This window comes from Macaca nemestrina, chromosome 11 (assembly GCF_043159975.1).
Source record: "Macaca nemestrina isolate mMacNem1 chromosome 11, mMacNem.hap1, whole genome shotgun sequence".
NCBI lineage: Eukaryota > Metazoa > Chordata > Mammalia > Primates > Cercopithecidae > Macaca > Macaca nemestrina.
In genome coordinates this window covers 88,953,469-88,976,102 of record NC_092135.1, presented here as the reverse complement: position 1 = coordinate 88,976,102, position 22,634 = coordinate 88,953,469, and the positions used below count along the sequence as shown (strand labels likewise).

Below are 22,634 nucleotides of genomic sequence, written 5' to 3'. Positions count from 1 at the left end.
GGTGATATAAAAGGTCTTGATTAGCCCAGAATAATAGATAGTACATGCTGAAGGCCCTCTCATTCCATGGTATTTACTTGCCATTGCAAGTATCTTCCTACTACTTCATTCTAGAATAGACGAGCAATGTTTAATGTATGAATCTGCATTTCACAAGATCAGTGTAATAAACTTAACCACATTTTGTCTTTTTACAGATGAACGCAGTATAGAACATGAATTTTTTTCATCTTCTCTGGCGACAGTTTTCCTTCTCATCTGTGATTCCCTCCTGCTACTCTGTTCCTTCACATCCTGTGTTTCTAGGGAAATGAAAGAAAGGCTCGCAAATTCGCTGCAACCTGTTGATAGCAAGTGAATTTTTCTCTAACTCAGAAACATCAGTTACTCTGAAGGGCATCATGCATCTTACTGAAGGTAAAATTGAAAGGCATACTCTGAAGAGTGGGTTTCACAAGTGAAAAACATCCAGATACACCCAAAGTATCAGGACGAGAATGAGGGTCCTTTGGGAAGAGAAGTTGAGCAACATCTAGCAAATGCTATGCATAAAGTCAGTGCCCAACTGTTATAGGTTGTTGGATAAAGCAATGGTTATTTAGGGAACTGCCTGACACAGGAACGGTAAATTTCTGTGGGAGAATTCTTACGTGTTCTCTTTGCTTTAAGTGTGACTGGCAGTTTTCCATTGGTTTATCTGTGAAATAGTTTAAAGCCAAGTTTATATACAATTATATCAGTCCTCTTTCAAAGGTAGCCATCATGCATCTGGTAGGGGGAAAATGTTGTGTATTTTATTACATCTTTCACATTGGCTATTTAAAGACAAAGACAAATTCTGTCTCTTGAGAGAATATTAGCTTTACTGTTGTTATGGCTTAATGACACTGGCTAGTATCAATTGAAGGATGTACATTTCCAAATTCACAAATTGTGTTTGATATCCAAAGCTGAATACATTCTGCTTTCATCTTGGTCACATACAATTATTTTTACAGTTCTACCAAGGGAGTTAGGCTATTCACAACCACTCATTCAAAAGTTGAAATTAATCATAGATGTAGATAAACTCAGAAATTTAATTCATGTTTCTTAAATGGGCTATTTTGTCTTTTTTGTAATTAGGGTGGTGTTTAGTCTATTAGCCACAAAATTGGGAAAGGAGTAGAAAAAGTAGTAACTGACAACTTGAATCATTGACCAGAGATAATATGAGAATCAGATCATTTCAAAACTCATTTCCTATGTAACTGCATTGAGAACTGCATGTATTTCGCTGATATATGTGTTTTTCTGACAATTACATTTGTGAATGGTTCCATTATCTTTCCTGTGCTTTTTCCAGACACTTTTGAATGGATGATGTTTTGTGAAGTATACTGTATTTTTTACCTTTTTCCTTCCTAATCACTGACACAAAAAGTAGATTAAGAGATGGGTTTGACAAGGTTCTTCCCTTTCACATACTGCTGTCTATGTGGCTGTACCTTGTTTTTCCACTGTTGCTACCACAACTATATTATCGTGCAAATGCTGTATTTTTCTTTGGCGGAGATAAAGTTTTCTTGAGTTTTGTTTTAAAATTAAAGCTAAAGTATCTGTATTGCATTAAATATAATATGCACACAGTGTTTTCCGTGGCACTGCACACAATCTGAGACCTCCTCTCTCAGTTTTTATATAGATGGTGAGAACCTAAGTTTCAGTTGCCTTTTACAATTGAAATGACTAAAAAACAAAGACAACATTGAAACAATATTGTTTCTAATTGCTGAGGTTTAGCTGTCAGTTCTTTTTGCCCTTTGGGAATTTGGCATGGTTTCATTTTACTGCACTAGCCAAGAGACTTTACTTTTTTTTTTTTTTTTTTTTTTTTTGAGACGGAGTCTCGCTCTGCCGCCCAGGCTGGAGTGCAGTGGCCGGATCTCAGCTCACTGCAAGCTCCGCCTCCCGGGTTTACGCCATTCTCCGGCCTCAGCCTCCCCAGTAGCTGGGACTACAGGCACCCGCCACCACGCCCGGCTAGTTTTTTTTGTATTTTTAGTAGAGACGGGGTTTCACTGTGTTAGCCAGGATGGTCTCGATCTCCTGACCTCGTGATCCGCCCGTCTCGGCCTCCCAAAGTGCTGGGATTACAGGCTTGAGCCACCGCGCCCGGCCATGAGACTTTACTTTTAAGAAGTATTAAAATTCTAAAATTCTGTTAATCTCTTATTAATAGTATTTAATATAAATATTCTTAAAATTACTGACATTATGAATTAGTTTGATGCTTTTCTCCTGTACCTCAATCCTTATTTTAAAATAAGATTAATAATACTCTTTTCCTAAATGTTGTCCTTACCTGCCCTATGCATACTCAGAATTGCTATGGCAGATTAAGATATGTCAATGGAAGAGGTCAGAGGAGTAATATTATTGGAAAGAGCTATAATAGGTGCCATAAAAAGCAAACAAACAAACAAAAGTACTTTGGTTCTTTGCGACCACAGCTGTCTCCAAATATACAAATGATTCAGCACTTATTTTAAAATGAATCTGGGTATTGCTAATACCCCCAAATTAGCAGTTTTTAATTTTAAAATACATGAGAAATGGGACTTTGTCTTGTCTCCAAAGCAGTCATCTAAAATCTACACCCCCATGATTAGATGAGTTATTACTGAGAAGTTATTGTACCCACACAAAAAGCTGCCATTTTTTCCCAAAGATGTCAAAAGCTAGAAAGCCAGGCCTTCTCAAAGTAAATACACTGTGTACTGGGAAAAAAAAAGGGTAAGAAGAGGCGTAATCACCAAGTTAGACATAGTCTGGCAAATTGTATTTAGCTATTATCATGGAATAGTGTTATTCCCTGATAATGCTGGCATCATAACCAGAATGATTATTCTCATCTCCGTATCTGTTGTTATTTACATCTAGGAAATACAAAGGTTATTTATAGTGAACACTGAGAGTGGTCTCTCTCCAAGGAGTAAAGTAAATATGCCCTGGCTAATAAGTTTGTATTCTTACCTAATTAACCATTATAAGAAGTCATTGAGTAGATCCTAACTTAAGGAATATTTGTGTGTTTGAGTATTTCTCGTGTGGTGTTTGTAAGTTTGAAAAGTGTTTTATAAGCATAGAGCTTATGTGTGCTACTGAGGACAAATGTCTAATTTTAAAGGAAAGAGGGTTTTCTGAGATGGCATGAAATGAGTGAAATCTATTTATTTCCTGAAAGCTGAAGTGGAATATGAAGGCAAGTCTTTCTGAACAGAGCAGTCCTGTCACTGACTAACCCAGGGAAAGGACAGGAAAAGCTAGAAAGTGTTTTGAAAATTATTCTACTTACCTTTTGAATTGGGACGTTAACAAAGTAAGGACCATTTATGTGAGTGGCTTCCTTTGGTTAGTTACGATTCATTCATTAATTAATTTATCAAATTTATACAGAGCACCTGCCATGAGCCAGGCATTATACTAGATGTTTGGGAAACATTGGTAAACAAAAGCAAAGATCCCTGCTTTTATGGAACTGAAGATGTTCTGAGACACCGGATCGTACATTCTAGTGCAATCACCTTATTAAAAAACAAAGTTTTATGATACAAACAGCCAGAAGCTACAAATAATGTAAATGTTATATTTAAAAAATACAATTTCAAAGAAATGACATTTAAACCAGTTTTAGGAAAGCTGAAGAGAAACAATATTGTTTTTAGAGCTTTTTGAGATGAGCTTTTCTCTCTCTTAAATGATAATCCTCAGCTTCCAAGTTTTCGTGAACTCACTTTGGGTTTTGTGTTTGCTATACTCACTAAGAAATTAAATACCTTGCTTGATTTATTGTAAAAAGGAAAAAAAAAACAACAGAGGCAGGCTTAAGCAGTCTTAAACTTATTTATTAACGTTATCTTGAGTCTACAGAGAACATAAAGCTTTCTAAGAGGTAGAAAGCTGTCAAATACCTATTATCAAACTCTGAATTCTCCTATAATATTTTGTAAAGCTATTATAACACCTTAATACCTGTGTCTGTTTGTAGCCTTTCCACATTTCTTGTACATAATTGAAACAGTCTTGATATTCTTTTGCCATGGGGACTGCTTGTCAGACACACTTCATAGCAGCCTTTTTACTGGCTATTTGGAAAGGAAGCAAGGGGTACAGTGGGGGCACACACAGGCCTGGAGTCTGGTTCATTCTCCAGAATAGAAATAAATGCCCCTAGTCTCTGCCTTTAACACCTTCTTGTCCAGTTGTTTTACTGTATCTCATGCCTCCTTTTTAAAAAACTGCCTTTTCTAATCTTTTCCATTGCCAAACACATATAATCTAGTGAATCACATCATTTCCTTGCATAACTATAAGATTATCCTTTCCCAAAAAGCCTTTTTATAAGTGCCACCTAACACATTCATGGGCTGCTTCCCTCGGCCATCTGGTGTACGATTTATGAATTTACTCATTTTACTATGAAGATTAGCAAGTAAAATTAGGAAGGTTACCCCAACTCCTAAAAAAGTCCTACAAAAATAAAATGATCTTGTATCAAGAATAAAAATAACTATTCACTATTTAGGATTATTCACACATTTGTTGCGCCTGCACTGATGTCCTGCTCCTATCCATGGATGTATATATGTATAGCTGAAGTTGACTATGTGTTGCAGGACTTTCTGTTGTAGCATTTATGCCTCTTCCTAAAACTCCACAGAGGAGAGGCCTTAGCTAATAGGAGATAGTGCATATGAATAAGCTAATATGCATATTCTATCCATACCTGGGCATAATCAGTGTTGTGGGACATAGAACAACAGCGCAGGCCTAAGAGTTCTGTATCACAGCCCACTCTTGGGTCTCAGCTTCATCTATAAAAGAGTGAGTTAGATTAGAGAATTTCTGATGTCTCTTCTAATCATTGTGGTAACCCCACTTGTCACCTTGCATACTACCTGGCTCATCGCAGTTCTAAAATGCCGGTAATGCAGTGACTCTTCTAGCAAAGTAACTTACTTTGTGACAGATAACGTTGATAAATGAAAATGTAACAGTCATGGCATTCATGTACTTTCTCTATGATTGGAAAACTATACACTAACCCCTGGCCTGAAAGGAAGGAGTGCTCTGAAGACCAGGGATTTCTGGCATTGGAAGCGAATGCTATTCTCACACAGAATAAATTAGGAGCTGAGGTTTACTGGCTGGTCACACTCAGATTCTAGTGTGGCAGTACTAGGTTCAACTCTCTAAATAAATTTTAAGGCTTTGTGAAAATAACCTCTCCTCTCATTCAAGGGTATGTTTAATGGTTCCATTCAATAAGTATTTACTGAGCACTTCCTAACTGTAAAAGGATAGTGTTTGCATTTAGGGGACTAGAGACATGCCTGCATATCCCTCACCTTCAAAGATGAACTACACACAGGATTCTTGTCCTAGTCATTGTGGTAACCCCATCTGACACCTTGCGTAGTACCTAGCTTTATAGCAGGCATTAGAAATGGATTGGAACCCAACCAGACATGGTCTGTATGCTCAGTGGAGTTCCTGGCTCTTAAATGTTTTAAGAAAATTCATTTTTTCACACAGTTTTTTTTGATACATATATTTATTATGCTGTAAAAAGCAACACTACCTGATTGCATTTAAAATAAATGTTTCCCAATTTCAGAATACTTACAACTTGTAGTTTTAAGATTAGATTCACTTTGGGAGGTTTTAGAAGCAAATACATTCATAGCTGTATAATCCCCAGGAAGAATCTAAATCTGACATCAGGTCATTCAGTCCCTGCCAGACAGACAACAGCATCAAATGGTCAATAGCTAATCCAGCTCTGCAGCTAAAGGGCAGTGTCGGGCAGCAGTGGGGTATAGCTTATTACCAAAGATGAGACCAGCAAAAACAACAATGTATATAAAGCTGTAACATGACCATATAGAGCTCTCATGATACAGAAAAAGCACATATGATACTAAAGCCAAAACAAAAAGATCTTTGGAGTTTACTGACGGCAGCAGTTAATAGCACAGTCAACAGCATTTAAATCAAATATATTATTACCAGCCAACAGCAAACAGCCCGAGCAGGAATCGGCACATAGTCATAAATAACATCAGGGGTAAATAAGGGCACATTTAATTAAACAACAAAGATTTTACAGAATGGTTTTGATCTGAAAAAAGATGAAAACTCTCTTTGTTCCCAAATAATGGTTAGAACCTCTTTTTATTATAGAAAAGCCTCAAAATCATTGGTAATCTTCAAGTCACACAATTGAACTGTCTTAATGTTTCATTTTAGTCACACAAAGCACGCTGCTGTTTGAGCAAAGTTATCTCAATTGATTTCAATTAAAACGTGTCTACCCTGTAATATTTTTGGGGATAATGCTGCTCCTGTGCAGCATCTTGCAAATGCTACCTGTCTCCATGGCTTGACAGATCCATAGGATAGGAAACTGCTCACTCACCATCCTCCCCACGGAAGCTCAAGCGTGGGAACAGCTTTGGGCCTGGTGCAGCTAAGGAACATTGGCCGTGGTTTCACCAAACGAGGTGCCATCTAGGTAATGGGAGGGCAGTGGCTGGAGCCACTGGCTTAGACTGGAAGTGAAAATGAACGCACCTGGAGGCTGCTGGAGTAAGGTGCCATCAGGCATGGTAAAGCTTAGAAGCAGCAGTGTGTGCTCATAGAAAAAAAAAGGAAAAGGAAATTGCTGTATGTGGCAACAACTAACATTCATGTACTTAAGCTCATTTCACTAAACACAGCTTCAGAGAAGTCCATTTGTGTGCATGTGTGTGTGTGCTTAATATCAGAAATCCTCACTAACATGCCTCTTTATCTCGAGGTATGACAGGATAAAATGTATGTGTAATTCCTAGAAAATCCTGTTCTATTAGTTTTTTGAAGCCCCTTTTACCCACTTTCCAAATGAATCCTGAATTACCAACCCAAGACAAAGAAAATTATAGGTCACAGTTTAAAATGAAATGGCCTTTTTCTTATTATTAAACTACAGAGCCCACCAAGAATTACACAATAGAAAATCACAAGAAATCTGGAATGATCCAGTGGTCCCCCAAGGAGGACAAATCTCTTGGTGCAGACTCTTAATGACCAGGCTTGGAAACAAATGTTAGTTGTAGCAGTTCCCATACTTTCAGAATAACTTTGGTAGCTTAGAGCATTTCTGAATTTATCTTTACCCTAGAAGCTAAAAAAAATCTTCTTAAAGAGCTGCGGTTGCACATCCCTTCGTTTTTTAGACTGGTAAACTTGACTAATTTATACTTAGCAATTTTGTCTCTGGTTCGTCTTCTGTAGACAAATGGCAAAGTTCTGATGCCAGAAATAGGAGGCATTTTCTGACTTACTATGGAAAACATAAAAACTGCATAGTATGCCAGCACTCACTTTCCCAGCTGAAGGAAAGAGGCAGAGAGCTAAATGAGAAGAGAGGCTGGACTAAGGGGATATAGAAAAAGGAAAAATTTTCAAAAGTATTATAACTACATTCACACATACGTTTTGGTCACCAAACATATCTTAAACAGATTCCCTGATAAAGTCTAATCAGAATTGGTCTATCTTACTAACAGTTGTTAACTATTATAGTTTGTTTAAGAGTCACATCGTGAAGCTAGGGTGAGAGACACTTTAAACACACAACCATAAGTGCATATAGTTGTTCAAACACTCAAACTAAATTTGTATTTGAAATCTTGAAAATCACACTATTTGCTTCTAAAGGCAACCTTGACCCATTTGGACAGACTGTACAACAGAGCTTAATTTATAAATGCATATCAGCAGATCATCACCATAAATTGAAAATTCACAAAACACAAATAAATCATGGAAGACCACACAATTAAGCTAGCATTGGTAACTATTTCTTTTACATCAAATTATACAATGCACGAGGTAATATTGCTCACATTATGGAGGGAGACTGTTTTATTTCTATTTTTTCCCAAAGAGATCAGATTTGTCCTGTGCGCACAATGAAGAAAACTCCAGTAACACTGAAATGACAAATGTAAAATATACATCACTACCAGACAGAAATACACACGGTCTTCATAATCATTTTCCACAATTAAATAGGTAAGTGATTTAAATCTTGGGATTTGAGACCATTACAACAATCCATCAAGATTCTTATGGACGGTTTGATTTTCCTTCCCGTTGTCAGAATCTCCTTGAGGTGTGTACTGGACTTGGTATTCTTGGAGAATTTTAAATACATCATGGTGTCCAAAGTGCAGTGCTTCATCCATGGGAGTGTTATTCCACCTAAACACGTAGCACAGCATGGACAGGGTCATTAGGTAATTTCTGTACAAAGATGATCACCCCACATTCCCAGATTTTAAATGCAGGTTAAATGGCCATTTTAGCAATTTTACAAATAAAAATTAATAATAGAAATGCAGAAAGGGATTTATAATTCAAAAAGTAGTCTCCAAAACAAGTTGGGATATGGAGAGGAAGAGAAAAAGATCTGTGAAAGGATCTTGTTTATACATACAAGTGCTTATGTAGGGAGCTTTTTAAGGAAAGTCCTTGTGTTGACAGATATAATAGACTGCTCTAGGGTTCCAGAATTTTGGCTTCATGAAAAGCCCAAAGTATCTCTTTTAAAATAAAATGTTCAAAGAAAATTCAGGTATGTAACATCCATCACTCTAGCCTTTGACAGAAAATTTGTGTTTGTGTCAATTCAAAGCCACAGTAAGTCTCAGAAGTCTAGAAATAACCATGACCCCATTAGGGCCAAAAACACATTGGAGGAGCAAGATTGGCCCCAGAGGAATTGACATTTTTATCACCTCTGGTAAGGTTGGGAACCCATGGACTCAATCGGACCACTACACCAGCAGAAGAACAACTCCCCTTTCCATACTAATAACTCCCCTTTCCATGCTTCTGGGGCTGTGCTGTTTAGAGTGATGTCGATGAAAATTCGAGGATACGAAAAAATGAAGAGTTGCCAGAAGTGGTAAGTCTTTTGCAAGAGGAGACAGAACTACATAACTCACAGCCCTAGTCAATGACAGGGTATGAGAGGCAGTTCCCTTACACTTTACAAACTGTGAAGCCTGTCTTCCTACCCTCTCTCTCTCTCTACTTACGTTACACAATTCTCCATGGCTGCTAATCTCTCTTTCTTCATCCATGTGCCACTGTCACCACCTTCCTAGTTTCACTTCTTCCTGTTTCCTTCTTTCCTTTCCATCTCTGTCCTGAACTTTTTACCCGCTTAGTGGAGTCACAATATGGAAACAAAAGGGTTTTAAAACAGTCTCATTTTGTAATATATTTGGGTAAATTTTGGTAGCCTGTTTTTAAAATCGGGTAAGTAAAACTTTACATGTATCTTTGTATTTCTCAAAACAAAACAAAACAAAAAAACCAGCTGAATGAAGTGACTTTGAATAGGCCTTCATTAGTTTAGGAAGTCAGTGGCTTGAAAGAGACTTTTGAGTCATCCTCTATAGTATGTAATTATCTGTCTTTCTGGAAAAGTGGAATGTCAACTGCGTGTTACCTTTTTTACAACTCTTCTGTGAATTAATGAAAAATATAAACGTTAAAGAATACACTAATTTCAGCCAGGCACAGTGGCTCATGCCTGCAATCCTATCACTTTGGGAGGCCGAGGGGGGCACATCACTTGAGGCCAGGAGTTCAAGACCATAATGGCCAACATGGCAAAACCTCTCTCTACTAAAAATACAAAAATTAGCTAGGTGTGGTGGCACACACCTGTAATCCCAGCTACTCAGGTGGCTGAGGCAGGAGAATTGCTTGAACCTGGGAGGCGGAGGTTGCAGTGAATGAGATCACGCCACTGCCCTCCAGCCTGGGTGACAGAGCAAGACTCTATCTCAAGAATACCCAAATTTTGCTCAAACCTATTTTATAATTTAAGGTGACACTGATTCTATGAAATAGAGAAAAAGACTTGCTGAATGCCTAGTTATCAAGTTACTTACTTAGCTCACTTTTTCTTATCAGATGGGTACATCTACTTTAATATTCCTAGAGGCCAATTTAGGGCAAAAAAAAAATAATAATACTTACATATACAGAGCACAGTAATATTTCCAACAGGTATACATAGTGTTTTAGTTGGGATTATAAACACAGGAGGAAAATGCTCTTCAATTTCTTGCTCTAGAAAGCTGGGATGGGTATTAAAATTTGGGGAAAGGGAAGAATGTCACCCTAACATGAGGTTTTAGAATACTGCCAATAAAGGTCATTTTAATCATGGTGCTTTTTTACAACTACAGGAATAAAGTTAGATAACCAAAGTATTAGCACACTTACAAAATTGCTAACATTTGTCAGACACTGACATAAGTTTTCTGCATTTCTTGCAAGCTAAGAGCTGAACCAACAAAACCCAAACCCTAATTTTAAAAAAGATAGTTGGCCAGGCTCAATGGCTCACGTCCGTAATCCCAACACTTTGGGAGGCTGAGGTGGGAGGGCTGCTTGAGCCCAGGAGTTAGAGACCAGCCTGGGCAACATAGTAAGACTCTGCCTCTACAAAAAACAAACAAAAAAATTAGCCAGGCATGGTGGCGTGTGCCTGTGATTGCAGCTACTCAGGAGGCTGAGGTGGGAGGATCACTTGAGCCTAGGAAGTTAAGGCTGCAGCAAACTATTATCATGCCACTTGCACTTCAGCCTGAGTGGCAAGGCAAGACCCAGTCTCAAAAAAAAAAAAAAAAAAAAAAAAAAAAAAAAAAGAGTTAAAGCTTAATAAACAGAAAGGCAAAATAGCTAAAGTGTAATCAACTTGCTCCAAACTTAATACAGCTCCCGGTTCTCAAATGAATCCAAACTCCTAATACATATCAAACCACCATCAAGTATGTTTTTTATCCCATTCTAAACTTTTATTCTCATTACTCGCTGACTCATCCACTCCAGTACATAATTTCCAAGGCTATGAATCTAGAGTTTACTGTACATGTGTATGTGTAAGCTGCGTTCTATCCCTTCCCTGACCACTTTGTTGACAGCATTTGCTGCAAGATGAATAGCAGTTTGCTATGTCGACCAGGAGGGAAAGAGGAGGAACAGAAGGTATTCTAGGCATATTTTTCCCATGACAGATAGAATGCCCTTCTTTTCATTCTGTGCCTTCAATCTCGTCTCTTCCCCAAAGCACTGATTAAAATTTAACTTCCATGAAGCCTTCCTAAAACTGATTCCAACCAAATGCAGAAATTTCAACAAACTCCAATATATTCATTTTAGAGTTAACAAGTTTTCTTACACATTTTAGCTTGTTTAGAAGCCTTCCCATTTTGTATGTCTCAATATTGTGAGCAAGTTTGTATGCTGATAAAATTCACATTATTATTAAAAACAAAATCCGGCTGCATAAATGTCGAATCACTGTCCTCACCAATCACTGGCTTCTTTGCAAATCTTAAGAGAGAACATTCAGTGTTAATTATCATCTTAAAATTTATGCTTCTCGGCCGGGCGCGGTGGCACAAGCCTGTAATCCCAGCACTTTGGGAGGCCGAGACGGGTGGATCACGAGGTCAGGAGATCGAGACCATCCTGGCTAACACGGTGAAACCCCGTCTCTACTAAAAAATACAAAAAACTAGCCGGGTGAGGTGGCGGGCGTCTGTAGTCCCAGCTACTTGGGAGGCTGAGGCAGGAGAATGGCGTGAACCCGGGAGGCGGAGCTTGCAGTGAGCTGAGATCTGGCCACTGCACTCCAGCCTGGGCGACAGAGCGAGACTCCGTCTCCAAAAAAAAAAAAAAAAAAAAAAATTTATGCTTCTCTAAAGGTTTATCTTATCTACCCCGTGTTGTTAAAAACCCCATGAGGGGTACCAACAACTGCAAAAACATACAAAATTGTAAAGACCATCAACACTATGAAGAAACTGCATCAACTAAAGGGCAAAATAACCAGCTAGCATCATAATGACAGGATCAAATTCACACATAACGATATTAGCCTTAAATATAAATTGGCTAAATGTCCCAATTAAAAGACGCAGAATGGCAAATTGGATAGAGTCAAGATCCATTAGTCTGCCATATTCAGGAGACCCATCTCACGTGCAAAGACACACATAGGTTCAAAATAAAGGGATGGAGGAATATTTACCAAGCAAATGGGAAGCAAAAAAAAAGCAGGGTTGCAATCCTAGTCTCTGATAAAACAGACTTTAAACCAACAAAGATCAAAAGAGACAAGGCCATTACATAATGGTAAAGGGATCAATGCAACAAGAAGAGCTAACTATCCTAATTATATATGTATCCAATACAGGAACAACCAGGTTCATAAAGCAAGTTCTTAGAGACCTACAAAGAGACTCAGACTCCCACACAATAATAGTGGGAGACTTTAACACCCAACTGTCAATATTAGATCAACAAGACAGAAAATTAACAAGGATATTCAGGACTTGAACTCAGCTCTGGACCAAGCGGAGCTAATAGACATCTACAGAACTCTCCACCCCAAATCAATAAAATATACATTCTTCTCAGTACCACATCGTACTTATTCTAAAATTGACTACATAATTGGAAGTAAAACGCTCCTCAGCAAATGCAAAAGAACAAAAATCATAACAAACAGCCTTTCAGACCACAGGGCAAGCAAATTAGAACTCAGGATTAAGAAACTCACTCAAAACCGCACAACTACATGAAAACTGAATAACCTGCTCCTAAATGACTACTGGGTAAATAACGAAATGAAGGCAGAAATAAGTAAGTTCTTTGAAACCAATGAGACAAAGACACAACGTACCAGAATCTCTGGGACACAGCTAAAGCAGTGTTTTAGAGGGAAATTTATAGCACTAAATGCCTACAAGAGTAAGCAGGAAAGATCTAAAATTGACACCCTAACATCACAATTAAAAGCTAGAGAAACAAAAGCAAACAAATTCAAAAGCTAGCAGAAGACAAGAAATAACTAAGAGCAGAACTGAAGGAGATAGAGACACGAAAAACCCTTTAAAAAAATCAATGAATCTAGGAGCTGGTTTTTTGAAAAGATCAACAAATTAGATAGACTGCTAGCAAGACTAATAAAGAAGACAGAAGAATCAAATAGACACAATAAAAAATGATAAAGAGGATATCACCACTGATCCCACAGAAATACAAACTACCACCAGAGAATACTATAAACACCTCTACGCAAATAAACTAGAAAATCTAGAAGAAATGGATAAACTCCTGGACACATACACCCTCCCAAGTCTAAACCAGGAAGAAGTCAAATCCCTGAATAGACCAGTAACAATTTCTGAAATGGAGGCAGTAATTAATAGTCTACCAACCGAAAAAAGTCCAGGACCAGACGGATTCAGAGCCGAATTCTACCAGAGGTACAAAGAAAAGCTAGTACCATTCCTTCTGAATCTATTCCAAAAAATAGAAAAAGAAGGAATCCTCCCTAACTCCTTTTATGAGGCCAGCATCATCTTGATACCAAAACCTGGCAGAGACACAACAAAAAAAAATTTCAGGCCAATATCCCTGATGAACATTGATGCAAAAATCCTCAATAAAATACTGGTAAACTGAATCCAGCAGCACATCGAAAAGCTTATCTACCACGATCAAGTTGGCTTCCTCCCTGGGATGCAAGGCTGGTTCAACATATGCAAATCAATAAACGTAATCCATCACATAAACAGAACCAGTGAGAAAAACCATGATTATCTCAATAGATGCAGAAAATGCCTTCGACAAAATTCAACACGCCTTCATGCTAAAAACTCTCAATAAACTAGGTATTGATGGAACGTATCTGAAAATAGTAAGAGCTATTTATGACAAACCCACAGCCAGTATCATACTGAATGGGCGACAGACTGGAAGCATTCCCTTTGAAAACCGGCACAAGACAAGGATGCCCTCTGTGACCACTCCTATTCAACACAGTATTGGAAGTTCTGGCTAAGACAATCAGACAAGAGAAAGAAATAAAGGGGCCGGGTGCAGTGGCTCACGCCTGTAATCCCAGCACTTTGGGAGGCCAAGGTGGGCAGATTACCTGAGGTCAGGAGTTCGAGATCAGCCTGGCCAACATGGTGAAACCCCGTCTCTACTAAAAATAGAAAAATTAGCTGGCCATGGTGGACACCCACCTGTAATCCCAGCTACTCAGGAGGCTGAGGCAGGAGAATTGCTTGAGCCTGGAAGATGGAGGTTGCAGTGAGCTGAGATTTTGCCACTGTACTCCAGCCTAGCTGACAGAGTGAGACTCTGTCTCAAAAAAAAAAAAAAGAAAAAAGAAAAAAAGAAAAAAGAAAGGTATTCAAATAGGAAGAGAGTAAGTCAAACTGTCTCTGTTTGCAGATGACATGATTGTATATTTAGAAAACCCTATTGTCTCAGCCCAAAATCTCCTTAAGTTGATAAGCAACTTCAGCAAAGTCTCAAGATACAAAATCAATGTCCAAAAATCACAAGCATTCCTATACACCAATAATAGACAAACAGAGAGCCAAATCATGAGTGAACTCCTATTCACAATTGCTACAAAGAGAATAAAATACCTAGGAATCCAACTTACAAGGGATGTGAAGGACCTCTTCAAGGAGAACTACAAACCACTGCTGAAGGAAATAAAGAGAGGACACAAACAAATGGAAAAAACATTCCATCCTCATGGATAGGAAGAGTCAATATAGTGAAAATGGCCACACACCCAAAGTAATTTATAGATCCTATGCTATCCCCATCAAGCTACCATGGACTTTCTTCACAGAATTAGAAAAAAATACTTTAAATTTCATATGGAACCAAAAAAGAGCCCACATAGCCAAGACGATCTTACGCAAAAAGAAGAAAGCTGAAGGCATCACGCTACCAGACTTCAAACTATATTACAAGGCTACAGTAACCAAAACAGTATGGTGCTGATACCAAAATAGATATATAGACCAGTGGAAAAGAAATGAGGCCTCAGAAATAACGGCACACATCTACAACCATCTGATCTTTGACAAACCTGACAAAAACAAGCAATTGGGAAAGGTGTTGGGAAAACTGGCTAGCCATATGCAGAAAACTGAACCTGGACCCCTTCCTTACACCTTATACAAAAATTAACTCAAGATGGATGAAAGACTTAAACATAAGACCTAAAACCATAAAAACCCTAGAAGAAAACCTAGGCAATACCATTCAGGACATAGGCATAGGCAAAGACGTCATGACCAAAACACCAAAAGCAATGGCAACAAAAGCCAAAATTGACAAATGGGATCTAATTAAACTAAAGAGCTTCTGCAGAGCAAAAGAAACTATCATCAGGGTGAACAGGCAACCTACAGATTGGGAGAAAATTTTTGCTATCTATCTGATAAAGGGCTAATATCCAGAATCTACATGGAAGTTAAGCAAATTTACAAGAAAAAAACAACCCCATCAAAAAGTAGGTGAAGGATATGAACAGACACTTCTCAAAAGAAGACATTTATGCAGCCCAACAAACATGTGAAAAAAATATCATCACTGGTCATTAGAGAAACACAAATCAAAACCACAATGAGATACCATCTCATGCCAGTTAGAATGGCGATCATTAAAAAGTCAGGAAACAACAGATGCTGGAGAGGATGTGGAGAAATAGGAATGCTTTTACACTGTTAGTGGGAGTGTAAATTAGTTCAACCATTGTGGAAGACAGTGTGGTGATTCCTCAAGGATCTAGAACCAGAAATACCATTTCACCCAGCAATCCCATTACTGGGTATATACCCAAAGGATTATAAATCATTCTACTATAAAGACACATGCACACGTATGTTTATTGTGGCACTGTTCACAATAGCAAAAACTTGGAACTAACCCAAATGACCATTGATGATATACTGGATAAAGAAAATGTGGCACATATACATCATGGAATACTATGCAGTCATAAAAAAGGATAAGTTCATGTCCTTTGCAGGGACATGGATGAAGCTGGAAACCATCATTCTCAGCAAACTAACACAAGAACAGAAAACCAAACACTGCATGTTCTCCCTCATAAGTGGGAATTGAACAGTGAGAACACATGGACACAGGGAGGGGAACATCACACACCAGGGCCTGTTGGGGGGTCAGGGCTAAGGGAGGGATAGCATTAGGAGAAACACCTAATGTAGATGAAGGGTTGATGGGTACAGCAAACCACCATGGCACATGTATACCTATGTAACAAACCTGCACGTTCTCAGCATATATCCCAGAACTTAAAGTATAATTAAAAAAAAAAAAAATTTAAAACTCCATGAGGATAAAATTCTAATTCTCGCTTCCAAAATGCAAAAAAAAAGAAAAAAAAATTGTTTTGTTCATACAGTGTATTGACTGATAGTCAAACTAACCTGAAAATTTCTAAATAAGACACCATTCTTAGCTAAGAAACAGGATATGGGAGACAGAATTACCTATGTAGTAAATACACGGTTTATTGCCTTTATAAGATATCATAGCAGGTTCAAGAATGTATTTGTAGGTTTAAATATTATAATCACTTGAATATTACAGTCCTGCATAATAAAATACTGACATATTTAGAAGGTAACATAAGTGCTCACCTGTCCTTGGGGAAAGGGTTTACTTTGCAGGCTTCCAGCAAAAATTTAACAACTTCAACATGACCTAAATCATCCCACCCCCAAAAACAAGAGCAGATTTTAGTACTAAGTAGAAATTAAATCTGGAAAGAAAATAGATAGTAGTAGTTCCTGTATTACCCTCTGCAGCAGCTACATGCAGTGCTGTTCTAGAATCATAGTCCCGCTGTTCCATGTCCATAGCTGACAAAGCAAATCTGAAAATGTGTAAGCACAGCTATTTATTACATATAAAGCAAATTTAATTCACACTTGTAACATTCACTCCATCAGTTCATTTAAGGCCCTGTCAGACAGCTGCCATCCTTCATCAGGCTCATTAATGAGAACTACCAAACTTATTGACCAGTACACAGGTGTTTTGGGTAAATGCCACTTCACCTCTCTTCCTCAGCATTGCTTTTTTTAGGTAAGATTAAATGTTAAACATCTCTCACAGAATTAAACTTTATTACATTACTGTTCAAAACTCAAGAATTATGGCACAACTGTACCAAGGTTTATGTCTCAGAAGGGCAAGAAACTAATCCCTATAATAAAGTCCTAGTAAAAATATGTTTTTACTAGGACTCCCATTCTTAAACATTTCACAGTCTTCTAGTACTTGTCAGACTTTAAGACAAGGGGGGAAGCATAGACATTTCTCCACTTTGAAAATCAGTTGTTTGAGGTATTAATGGGAGAAAACAAAAGGAAAAAGAAAACAAGTTACAACTCTATACAAAAGACCTTAGGTATACAGCAGTATATGGCCTTACTAGTCCTGATGATCTGCCAGACACCAAACCCCCTAGCTGCTTCCCACCCATACACACACCCCAAAGACTGGGAATGGAAGGTAGACAGGGAGTGAGAAGGCACTGTCCAATTCCACTGATACTAATTAGCCAGATTAGCTGAACAGTTACTACTTGGGGAAACAGAGATATCGTCTTTTTTATAGGAGGCAGAAAAGGACAAGATTGGAAAGCAGGCCATAGGCACTTGAAGTGCCTATTTGATAAAAATTTTGTTGGGGTCATTTTTATCGAAGGGAAAGAGAAGTGAGACTTTAACCTTAAAATGGCTGCTCGCCCAGAAGCAACTTCATAAATATCTGTAAAGTGCATGCTAATCCATCCTATAAACATACCTTCGAAGTGCAGACACATCTCCAGTATATGCAGCAAACAAAAGATTTATCACTGACTTTACCTGTGAAGAAAAGAAAGTTTAGGCATCCATAGGGGAAAACAAACACATACAACGTCCACCTGTCACTGGTAAGTGATTTCCATGCGCTTTGAACACTTCACCTGAGTCATGTGCAAGAAGTTATCTCAAGGACACCTTCATAGCCAAAAGAACCCACATGTGTGATATTTTCTTCTTTTAACAGTGGATTGTGAGGGAAAATTCAATAATAAAGATAAGATACATGAGGGAAGGAATGGAATAATATCACTTGGCACAAAAGAATGGAATGTTGTGAAACTCATATAGTTGGAGCAACTGAAAATTGTTTAGAAGCCTTCCCACTTTGTATGTCTCAATATTGTGAGGAAGTTTGTATGCTGATACCATTCACATTATTAAAAATTAAATCATGCTATATAAATGTCTAATCCCTGCCAACAATCACTATCCTCACCAATCACTGGCTTCTTTGCAAATCTTGAGAGAGAACATTCAGTGTTAACTGTCATCTTAAACTTTACTTCACTGGAAAGACAGCCTTCAGTTCAATGCCCAGGTGGTACAAATTGGGTCATTCTCAGAACTTACAACACTGCTGTGTTTAAAAGGTTTCTCAGCTCCAAAATATTAAGTCACCTCTATTAAGTGCTCCAAGATTTCAAAGTGTATCTACTTTTGACAGTTACCCACTTTCCTTTTCTTATAGTTAAGAGGAAAAGTCTAGTTATCTGAAAAGCCATTGGATTTTGGTCTGCTTTCATAAAGACTTTATCAATCCCTATCTATGAGAAATTATTGATCACAGAATATTTGTAAATACTTCATAAATTCCCCCATTTTGTCTTACACTTTGCAACTTCAACATTCATATTGATGACTCAACAGATGCTGCACTCAGTGGTAGAAAACAAGTTTAACTGGAGGAATGGAAAGTTACCCAGCTCTCCACCAACAAAGCCACAGCCCTGAACTGTGCTTCAAGATCTTAACCCGGACATTCTCCCTTTTCAGTATGGCTTCCCCCTTCCAAAATCCATGAACTTTCCAAATTAACTGGAACTGACCATTGCTGCAGTTCTCTAATTCAGCATTTTCAAAGTGTAATTTGCAGAAACTAGTCCATAAGATGGTCCATGAAAATAAGGATCCTGTGGCTGGATATGATCTTAAAATATTAAATCCCCCTCTTGGAGATTCATGGGCATATGAAAGGCTCTGTAAAGGTCTACCGTACAGGAACCTAACTAGCTGAGCACACCTCCAAAATACTACTATTACTATTTGTGTTGATATCACTTCAAAAAACTTTACCTTTAGTCCTTTAGCTTCCCTCCCAGCCATCCTTTTCCACTCCTGCCCAGAGTCCAGAACAGTTTTCTCAATGGGGAATGGGGGTGGAACAAAGAACTAAAGAGTATCACCCAGAATGTTCTAAAAGCATACATAAACATCTCTCCCATTTCTTGTTGTCCTACTCCTACACCTCAATCTGATACATTTTAGGGAAAGGAGGTAAATGCATAGAGTTTGTTTTTTATAGAGATGGGGTCTCACTATGTTGGCCAGGCTGGTCTTGAACTCCTGGTCTTAAGCAGTCCTTCTGCCTTGCCCTCCCAAATTGTTGGGATTACAGGCATGAGCCACCATGCTCAGCCCATAATTTTGTTTAAAGTCTCCAGGTGACTTTGATATGCACTCTTCTGGGTTATAAACCACTGTTTCAGATGCCCTTAATGTCTTTCTTTTTTAGTGGGGTCAACTCTGAATTCTCAATTCCCTTTTTGCTCTTTGGCCACAGATTACTGACTGGCTATTATGGACTATTCTCCATATTTCCACCAGGTCTCTCATTACTGCTTGACAATTTTTTTTTTTCTTGTTGGTTCCTGCCATACTTTCTTCAGGCCTTTAATACCAGCAGAGACCCCTAAAAACAGACAGAAGATCCTAACTACAACTTTGCTGAAAAGATAAAAAACTGTTTTCATCGCTCAAAGTAAAAAGCTTCATTTCTGAGACTCAATTTTTATCCATTCCTTCAAACACTTATCCTCCAGATGCCCTGCTCTTGTTCCCTCACTGATCCCCTTTGTTTCTAGCATCTTTAACTTTTCCTCCTTCATTAGTTCCCTCAGTTTACCTTAAAACAGACACAATTTCATCCTATTTTTAAAAATCAACACTTGACCCTGTTGTTCTCCCTCAGCACGTATTTCCTGAAAGTATATTTTTAATTCCCTGAAAATTACCTTCACACTCATTGTTACCTCTAAATAGTGCTCTCCAAAGCTCCAGCAGCTTCCTAAGCCCCGATTCCTTCAGCTCTCCCCAGCACCCTCCACCCTCTCACGACTTGCCTTCCATGCTGCTCCATCACCCTGATCTTCCTCCTGTTTGCTGCTTTGCAGATTCATTACCCACTTTCCACTGCCAAATAATATTCCCAAGGCAGTCCAATCTTCTTGTTTTTCAATATAATGTCCTTCAAATGATTCATCTATTCCTCTGGGCAGACTGACTTCCCCATCTTTAATCTAAATCTTTGCTCCTAAGCTCTAGTCCTGCAGCTCCACTTGATAGTCATTTCAAACTCAAAAACAGCAACAGCCCTGCTGGCTTCCTACCCTGGCTCCAGTTCACAACTGTCCGCCTACTTGACATTGCTTCCAGGACTTTTAATTGGCATCTCAGACTTATACCCAAAATGGAATTTGCTTTGCTGTGTCTTCTGCCACTCACAGTCAGCTCCTCTTCTAGTCCCCTCAGTTTGGGGATAACACTACAATTCATCCACTTGCTCAGGCCACAAACTCGGGAGTCATCCAGTGCTGCTGCATTCACTTACACAGGTTGAGTCCTTCACAAGGATGCCTGGCCACAGGGCCAACACGGGTTACCAGCCCACACTCTTCCCACCAAGGTGTCCTAGCACCCAGGTACATGTGCTGGGAGGAAGGGAGCTTCTTTACCCAGTGGTACTGAGAAGTGGTGCTTCTGCTTCCGGCCAGAGACAGAATTAGCTTTTTCTAATTCAGACAAATTCACCATACAGACTGTGGGGGGATATTCCTTGATTCTATTTCTCTCACAGTCCACATCTAGCTCAACAATAAATCCTCTTCGCTTTACCTGCAAAATATGTTTAGAATCCTATCACTTCTCACCACCTCTAGCATTGTTGCCTTAGGCCTCATCTGAGTCACCACCTTATCACCTCTGCTGCCAGAGGGATCTTTTAAAAATATCAAGGAACTCCTGTGCCTTTCCATCATATCTGAAGTAAAATTAAACTCTTTACCATGGCTTTCAGGACCCTGAAGGCTCTATTCCTGGTTACATTGCACGTTATCACTCCTACCAGTCTTCCCTTTCCAGCTCTACTCCAGCCAGAATGTCTTGCTGGTCTCAGGCACTCAAGGCCTACAACTGGCTGCTAAAGATGCTCTTTCCCCAGGCAGTCAGGAGGCCCCCTCTCTCCCTCCCTTTGGGTAGGTCTCCACTCTACCCAAAGTTCTCTCAAGACTAAAATACTCCCTTCTTTTCATCACTGCCTTATCCCTTACCTTGCTTTTCCCCTTCATATATATATATGTTGTAAACTATACAGTTTTTAACTATATTTATGTTATATAAAATTATATGTAACTATATATAAAGTATATATATATTTATATATACTTGTTTTCTGTCTCTCTCATTAAATGTAGGCTCCATGTGGTGGGCAGAGACCACTTGTCTTTCTGTTCCCCACTGAGTTACCATGTCTGGTAAACTCAGTGTCTACCACATATAATAGGTGCTCATTAAATATCTATTGACTAAGTGAGTATTCTCCCTCAAAGCATCAAATACTCAATTTTGGGTATTAAATTGTAAAATTAATTCCTCTATCAGCCCCCAACCCTGTTTTTTTTTTTTTTTTTTTTTTTTTTTTTTTTTTTTTTTTTTTTTAAGACAAGGTCTCACTCTGTCACCCAGGCTGGAGTGCAGTGGCAGGATCTCGGCTCATGCAACCTTCGCCTCCTCAGTTCGAGTGATTCTCCCACCTCGGCCTCTGGAGTAGCTGGGATTACAGGCATGTGCCACCACTAATCTAATTTTTGTAGTTTTTGGTAGAGACGGTGTTTCAGGTTGGCCAGGCTGGTCCCAAACTCCCAACCTCAAACGATCCGCCTGCCTCAGACTCTCAAAGTGTTGGGATTATAGGTGTGAGCCCCTGCGCCCAGCCCGTCTCCCTTAACTTTTACATCTTTGAATATCATTACAAGATTTATTCAATCGTAACTGGTGCCTCTGCTTCTGGTCTTTCTTCCACCCTCCAAAACCTCTCCACATACTTCTAATCATATTCTCAAAACATTGCTCTAATCACTAAAGGTTTCTAAAGCAGGGGAGTTATCAAGAAACCCAAAATCATTCCTGATAACGTTTAAGTTCTTTAGCCTTGTATTCAAGGTTCTTCAGTCCAGCTAACTTAATTTTTCTTCTCAACCTCAATAGAGCCAAATTGGTCTGTCTTACTGCCCTTGTTTTTGTCTTGGTGTCTATGCTCTTTAAGAACACCCAGATTCCTAATCAAATCCTTCCCCCCTTCCCTCAAAGACTAGCCTGAAAGTCCCTTCCTTGCTGCCAGTTTTCCCCAGGCCATCCTAGCCCAGCATTACCTATGTAGCTTATTGCCAGCTGCCCACACAGTGCCCTGTGACAGCATGTGCCAGGGACAGTCAATTAGATACCTCCACTCCCACCACAACCCCGGGTCTACCTCCTGCTTCCTCCCACAGTGCATACTATTCTCCTGAAATCATTTTCCCCACCCATTTCTCA

General features: G+C 38.8%; 2 protein-coding genes across 6 annotated transcripts in view; one reads left to right on the top strand and one right to left on the bottom strand.

Annotated features, from left to right (window-relative positions):
* Positions 1 to 1,324, top strand: part of LOC105468204 (signal transducer and activator of transcription 1) — a 43,701-nt gene extending 42,377 nt beyond the window's left edge. For all 3 annotated transcript variants that reach the window (XM_011718256.3, XM_024788623.2, XM_071073102.1), the window contains one exon: positions 198 to 1,324. In XM_011718256.3, coding sequence (XP_011716558.1) covers positions 198 to 212 — 15 coding nt within the window. In that variant the 3' untranslated portion in view covers positions 213 to 1,324. The remainder of the gene's footprint in view (positions 1 to 197) is intronic.
* Positions 1,325 to 1,476: 152 nt separating this feature from the next.
* LOC105468205 (glutaminase) overlaps positions 1,477 to 22,634 on the bottom strand; it is a 92,480-nt gene continuing 71,322 nt past the window's right edge. For all 3 annotated transcript variants that reach the window (XM_011718257.2, XM_071073103.1, XM_024788624.2), the window contains 4 exons: positions 17,764 to 17,825; positions 16,752 to 16,828; positions 16,593 to 16,656; positions 1,477 to 8,289 (listed from right to left, as the gene is read on the bottom strand). In XM_011718257.2, the coding sequence (XP_011716559.1) occupies positions 8,133 to 8,289; positions 16,593 to 16,656; positions 16,752 to 16,828; positions 17,764 to 17,825 (360 nt within the window). In that variant the 3' untranslated portion in view covers positions 1,477 to 8,132. The remainder of the gene's footprint in view (positions 8,290 to 16,592; positions 16,657 to 16,751; positions 16,829 to 17,763; positions 17,826 to 22,634) is intronic.